The sequence below is a fragment of the Anoplophora glabripennis genome, unplaced genomic scaffold (assembly GCF_000390285.2).
Source record: "Anoplophora glabripennis isolate ALB-LARVAE unplaced genomic scaffold, Agla_2.0 scaffold182, whole genome shotgun sequence".
Classification (NCBI taxonomy): domain Eukaryota; kingdom Metazoa; phylum Arthropoda; class Insecta; order Coleoptera; family Cerambycidae; genus Anoplophora; species Anoplophora glabripennis.
In genome coordinates this window covers 803,002-809,739 of record NW_019416287.1, presented here as the reverse complement: position 1 = coordinate 809,739, position 6,738 = coordinate 803,002, and the positions used below count along the sequence as shown (strand labels likewise).

The 6,738-nt window shown below is 31.7% G+C and overlaps 1 protein-coding gene across 1 annotated transcript; it reads right to left on the bottom strand.

Moving 5' to 3' along the window:
* Window positions 1-1,438: 1,438 nt before the first annotated feature.
* On the bottom strand, window positions 1,439-5,367 carry LOC108910976 (zinc finger protein 62 homolog). Its single transcript, XM_018715765.1, has 5 exons — window positions 5,236-5,367; window positions 4,984-5,175; window positions 4,349-4,914; window positions 4,101-4,290; window positions 1,439-1,594 (listed from the first exon to the last, which is right to left on the bottom strand). Exons 1-5 carry the CDS (start codon window positions 5,365-5,367, stop codon window positions 1,439-1,441), a joined length of 1,236 nt encoding a protein of 411 aa, XP_018571281.1.
* Between the last annotated feature and the right edge of the window lie 1,371 nt (window positions 5,368-6,738).

The following is a 6,738-nucleotide window of genomic DNA, read 5'->3' as shown; positions in this document are numbered from 1 at the left end:
CAGTTATGGTGTCTTATCCCTGTTACCTACATTTTGGGACATATATTTATTTTTTTGGAGACATTCACAAACTTGTATATATTCACATTTATCCCAAAGTATTGTAATCAAATAAATAATTTAATTACAGCATTTTATAATCACAATAAAATATAATTTATGCAAAACCCATATATGTTATTTTATGTACTTCCTTGGATAAAAATAATCTGATTTGGATCAAGTTAGGTCAGTACTATTTTGCTTTCTCAAAAAAATACGGGTCTCCAAAAATTTTTTTTTATTTTTTAATTAAATGTTTCGTCGCTAAGAATACCTGAAGCAGTCTGCCATACCTTTTTGAGAAAATTCCAATGTTTTATTGTCACTAATTATTACAAAAAGTGTAGTTGCTGCAGCCACAGAAAAATTAAATTCAATTTTTTTAACTACATTTGTAGTTTTACATAAACCAATTGATTTTGTTTTTGATTGATTGATTTAGAGGTATATATCTCAGTAGGCTTTGACATACGAATATAAGTAAATGGTAAAAATGCAACAAGTAAATAAACTGACGCTTACATTTTCATAAAATCTTTACCAAAAAAAAACAAAATACTATTCGAGGTATTCAAAGTAACGTCTTCATTTTTGGGAAAAAAAACACTACGTTTTCATTAAAATATCTTAAAATATGACTGGGTTATCTTCAAAAATAAAACACATTATTTTTAAAGCTCTTCTAAATGAAGGAAAATTGTACTAGGGTAACTTGATCCAAATTCCTTTACTTTCGTTCAAGGTTATCCTTGAAGTAAGGTTCACTCGTTTCTGAAGTCCCTGTATATGCTTTTAACTTAACTTTAACTTGAATAGAATTTCAGTTAATTTAAAATATGTCTAACGTTTTCACATAAAAATATGCCAAGTTTAATGAAATTTAAAATAAAATCTGATTTCATTTAATTATTAACGCCGATACTGGTAAAGAACACTTGATTACAAAACTGGATATAAGTTTACCTACTAGCCTACTTTGATAAACTGGCGACCAAAGTCTGACTAATTTTAAATCAGCCTCACACTCTCTACAAACTAACAAGTATTTTTATTTTCAAAATATATAACAAAATAGTTTTATCTTTACACTACCATAACAAAATCAACCACAGATATGTTCATACAGTACAGAAAAACTAAACGTTCAAGGTTTTGGATACTTCAATTCGATTAAATTAAAAATATTTTTGTAACCAATTAATTTTTATCACTAAACTCGTTTTAATTATATTGAATTATAGTTGTATTAGAACAGCTATCTGGTAAATGATAAATAAACGCTGTCAGGTAATCCATGGATATTGCGAATGCACTACTCCCAAACAAATACCCTTAAAAAGATGTATAAACTTAACTAAATAAAATGGAAGGCGCTAGGAAGTGTATATTTGTAATATTATCGCATTATTTTGGCCGCACGTTCCCTGTCTCTCTCAACTTCAATGGGATGCATCCTCTTTCTGTGAGAAAAACAGTTGCCAGAACTTGCAAAAGCCTTCGGACAATAGGGGCATTGATATGGACGAGCACCTGTATGTTGATTGATGTGGAACTGAAAAATAAATTTAACTTAATTTATTTTTATTGTAAATAATATAAATCTCAATATATGCTTAGCAAACAAACAAAACTGAATTATTCGATGTAGATACAGTTGCCTATACGAGCGTCGACATTCAAGAAGGTGCTTTAGAGTATGTAAGGTGTTTTTTAAGTTTTTTAGACCAAAAAGCCTTGATGAACCAAAGATCTAAAGCCGCTAGTTCTCGAGGTACAAGACATCGAAATTTTAGAAAAGTATATCACATTTAATTCAATATCTCTTAAGGTGTGTAGACTGGGAAAACAAGGGCTAAGGAAATGAATTTCTTGCATTGGTATATGGTTATAGAAACAACAACCAGTGGCAGAGATATTGAGGGATACTATCATTAAGAGGCCCAAAATTTCGATACCACTGAGTATTTTACAAAACAAATGAGTGTATTTAATTTTAGTTAGCATTTCTATGGAAAAATATGTATTCATTTTAATATATTTGAGATATACAGGGTGTTCTGAAAGTCTGTCAGGAAACTCCGGGAGGTGATTCTACGGTTTAATCAAGTTACCATGCTTTAAGGGCCCCATATTCTTTAAATAGTGTTTTCCGCAAAGACAAATAATTTCAAACATTTAATAACTGAATAATCTAAAGCTTATCAAATAATAGGAATGTTATGTCATGCCACCTGCGTATTTTCAAAGACGCCGCAGTAAAACGAATAAACAGGTGCAAAAAACGATCAAACCATCAAGGTTTTAGGTACTGAAATCTACGAAAATACTAACTTTTTTAGACATAACTCCACATGTAAATATTCTTATAACATTTACTTGCATAGTCCTACATATAAAATTGTTTACTTTTATTTATAAGTACGTGAAAATAATTCTTAAAATGTGGGGTTAGGATAACAGAAAACGCATGTTTTACAAACGCTTTTTTTTAGTTATTATTTTATTTGGGTAAATTTAAATGGTAACAATGAATAAACAAAACATCAAGGATTTTATTTTTGTGCTTACTTTTGTTCTACACGTTTTACTTTTCAAGATTTCAGTACCTAAAAATGCCAGAAATTTCACCATTTCTCGCCCAGGGATATGGCCACCTTAATACGAATTTTAACAAGAATTGTTTTAAGCAGGTTTAAGTTTGATTTTTCACCATGATAATTTTTTTTCGGCCCTGTATGAGTACTGTGAAAAATAAGATGAGGATAATGAATTTACTAATATTATTTTATTTACTAACGAAGCTGGTTTTACAAGAGAAGGTATTACAGCATGGCAACTTGATTAATTGCGGAAAGAATTATTAAAAATTTGATGTTTAATAACACTTTAATGGCGATTTCCTGTTAAACGGTTACATTTATCGGCTTAGTACATATTTTTTTCTGCTATTGTTTCTCTTTTCAATAATCTTTAAATTTATGTGATGTCTAGCGAGAGAAAAAAGTTATGAACAAAATTTTTTTTTTGTTCTAGGTAAAGTGCCCTCTAGCGGCGCATATTGAAACCAAATGAAAGACTAATCGAACTTGAATTGAATAAGTTATTTAAATAAATAGAAATATAAAAAAAAATTACTTTGACAAGCTGTAATTTGCAAACAATTAACAATTCGAAAAAAATTTTCATTGCATACTGCTATTATTTTAATCCTTAGAATCACCTCCCGGAGTTCCCTGACGGACTTTCAAAACACCCTGTATTCTTTTCACAGCGAAAACTGTAGGGATTTTTTTGATGGATACAATTTTTAATATATGTGAACCAACGTCAAATAATTATGAATATAGAAATTTTGATTCTTTAAGAGCTACTGCCCCATTATACCTCAGAATATTTAAAATTGGTAGGCAAAACATTTTTTTTTTTGGATTTTTGAGGATTTCGAAAAAATATGCTAAATAATTTTTGCGAAGCAGTGACTGTCACTGTTTAGTGATTTTTTGTCAACAATTTGTTAAAGCATTAGCCCAATCAATCTTTACCAAATTTCAAAGATACTTAAATGTATTTTTTTTAAATTTTCACACTAAATATCAAAAACCAGCTGTTGAAACCTTTGATTCACTATATAGGACATTTTGGTCTCAAATGAATTAACTTACTTGGCTATTATTTTTTTCAAAAGTTAAAAACAAAAAGATTTAAAAGAATTAGGTTGTTCTTGAAACTAATATTTTATGAATATGGAACTTTTTTCAATTTTTTAAATTTAGCCGGTGGCGCATCATCTATTTACAATAAGGTCGTCTGTAATGATTTTTGCATGCCACTGGAAACTATACGTGTAAGATTAAAAACAATAATTGCTGTAGGTTTTCCAAATATGACTAAGCCAATAGTTATTTATTTGTTTTTTATTTTAACACCCCGTATGTTGTAAACGAATGGTATATTTATAAATTTTTATTCATGTTACAGTGAAAGACCCATTATTTTTCATTTTGTGATTAATTGTAAGACAATTAACAGTAATATTTAATTACGAAAAAACTACTTACTTTTAAATCTTGATTTCTTTTGAACGTTTTGTCACAAAGAGGACACTTGTGCGGCCTTAAGTCACTGTGGGTTATCGAATGAGCTCTTAGCGTACTGTTGGTGGGATATACTCTACCACATACTGCACAAGGATATTGAACTCCCCCGTGATATTCTTTATGCCGGAACAAATTGCACTGCGTCTTAAAACTAAAAATTTAAAATCATTTTATCATGCAATTTCACCACAAAGAAGACTATTACTTACATCCTTCCGCAAATATCGCAACCGTAGCGTCCTTTTGGCCTGTGAGTTTCAAGATGAACCTTCAAATTACCTTTTGTCGATATAATTTTTCCGCAAATCGGACAAGAAAATTTATTATTTTGATCTTCTTCTGCCATGTCGACGTAATCACTTTCGTCTCCTTCATCGCGACCATTACTCGAGGAGTCGCTTCTTTCATTTTGATTCTCAATTTCAAACTGAACCATTGGTATAATGTCTTGTATGGTGTTAAAATTGTTGTAAATCCGTTTGGGGTAAGATGAGTGATTCCATAGATGGTTTTGTAAAGTTAGTTCCGACGCAAAGCTTTTTGGACACGAAGAACGTGAATGTTGTTTCAAATTCGCCCCGCAATTTTCTGATTCCGACAAGACTCTGGTTTCACCATCTGAGTGGATGCCTTTGTCACTAGCGTTTTCCTCATCATTTTCTACATTTGCTCCATCATCGCCTTCCAAGCAGCACTGTAAAATTACCATTGGGTCTACACGAACTTCCATTTCTGTGACTTCTACCTGCGACACTACTTCCTTTTCTTTAATTCCCTAAAACACAAAGTGGAAACAGAGGTAAATTTTTTATGGTCCTAATTATTATTATTTATTTTATACTACCTTTGTTAAGTAAGTATGTAGCAAAGATTTGGTCTCAGACTGTTTTGGGTCAACGTTATTTACACTGCAAAAAATAAACTTTGACATTTTTTCCTGATTCCTTAAAGCCATCGTGGCAAATCTGTGAAAACTATCCAATTTAGTACAACATTCATTGCAAATCATTTTTGGCAATTTATCTTCTATAGAGATCTGCAAGTATACATGCACAAATAGGATAAAATGTAAAAAGAGTATTATTCATGCGCTTACTGTCAGAGATAAATATCTTCTAATTTTTGCATGGAGGAATGACCTTCTGGCTTCTTCACCGAAAAGATTAATACCATTAGAAAATTCGGAGTAGCATACTCGACACCATTTTACTAATACGTTTGATTCCATTTTCACGCATCGGTTACGATTTTAAATAAATACATCCACCCTGTCAATAATGAAGCAGCTTAGAGCAATAAAACGTAACGTCTCGTAAAAACTAGTCCTTATACAGACATCATGCGCACATCCAATTGGTACAATTCATACATTTCTGCTGCGTACTTTTAAAAAAGCTAATACATGCAGTTTTGTGGGAAGAGGCAACGAAAAAATAAAATAATGCAATTTTAGGGGTTCACTTAAATTCCTGAGGCCGACATCAGCATCCATAATGTAGGAAGTAGCACACGTTAATGTAGATGAATTCCTGCAAACTCGATGGGAAAATTTATTATTTTCTGATTGACAGACGTCAAAACACACGTGGATGATGTTCCCGCCATCTCGTTATGAAAACGTCGATTCGGGGAGCTTTACCACCACTGTAGTTGTGGGCGCGGACGCAAAGACTTGAGCTTACAAAAGCTGCTAGTTAAAATCAATACTGAGATACCTTCAATTGTGTATGACGCAAGTGCTTTATAATTGGAGTTTTATTGTAATCGATTTAGTGGTAGCTTTATTCGTTGATGCCGATGAAACGTTTGGCTACAGAGAATAATCCGCAAATGCTAGTCATTTTCCAAAATGTCGCCATTTTGACCAATGGGTAGTAGTTGTGCCATAATCAGACATACAGGGTGTTTTATGACGAAGCTACATACTAATAGGAGAGTGGTGAATAATAATAGTAATAATAAAAAGGTCCTGGGCCAAATTTAGAGATATATAGGGTGATTTTTGAAATGTCACTAAAATTTTATTTGGCTTTAACTTTCTAACCATTTAAAAAAACGAGTTTATTTTTGGTATACACCATATTCAACTGAGATCTAATAGACCCTGAAGTCGTAATTCCAATATTCTAGGACCGTACTGGGAAAATTCATATTCGTTTGCGGCCCCTCCGAAAAAATCACCTTGTATATTTTTTAAGCTCTTCTAGTAGCATATGGAAAGTGAGAACCGCTGAGAAAAAACAAACAATTTAATTTTTTGTCACGCTTATCTTAACTTTTGAATTACCTATAAAGCTCTAGTTACACTTTTTCAATCAACTTTCCAATATCATATTATCAATAAGACTAGCTAGGACCAATATTGAATACGAGTGATTACAGATCAGAATAATTCCAATTCCAGCGCCTTTCTCATGGCATCTTAAATTTCTGTATTTTTAGAACACAAGGGCATGTTCTTTGAAAAGTGAGAGCGAAAAGTTGAAAGGTGAAGAGTACCTCCTTACCACTTTTCAGTTTTCAATTATTTACCGAAAAGTGAAAAGTGAAGAGTAATCTTGTTTCTTAACTTTTCGTAATCGTACCCTTCAAATGTGAC

Coding starts and splice junctions, on each gene's coding strand:
- LOC108910976 (XM_018715765.1), bottom strand. CDS start 5,367: ATGGAATCAAACGTATTAGTAAAATGGTGTCGAGTATGCTACTCCGAA. Junction 4,915..4,983: donor TACATACTTACTTAACAAAG/GTAGTATAAAAT, acceptor TTTGTGTTTTAG/GGAATTAAAGAAAAGGAAGT. Junction 4,291..4,348: donor TGCGATATTTGCGGAAGGAT/GTAAGTAATAGT, acceptor TTAAATTTTTAG/TTTTAAGACGCAGTGCAATT.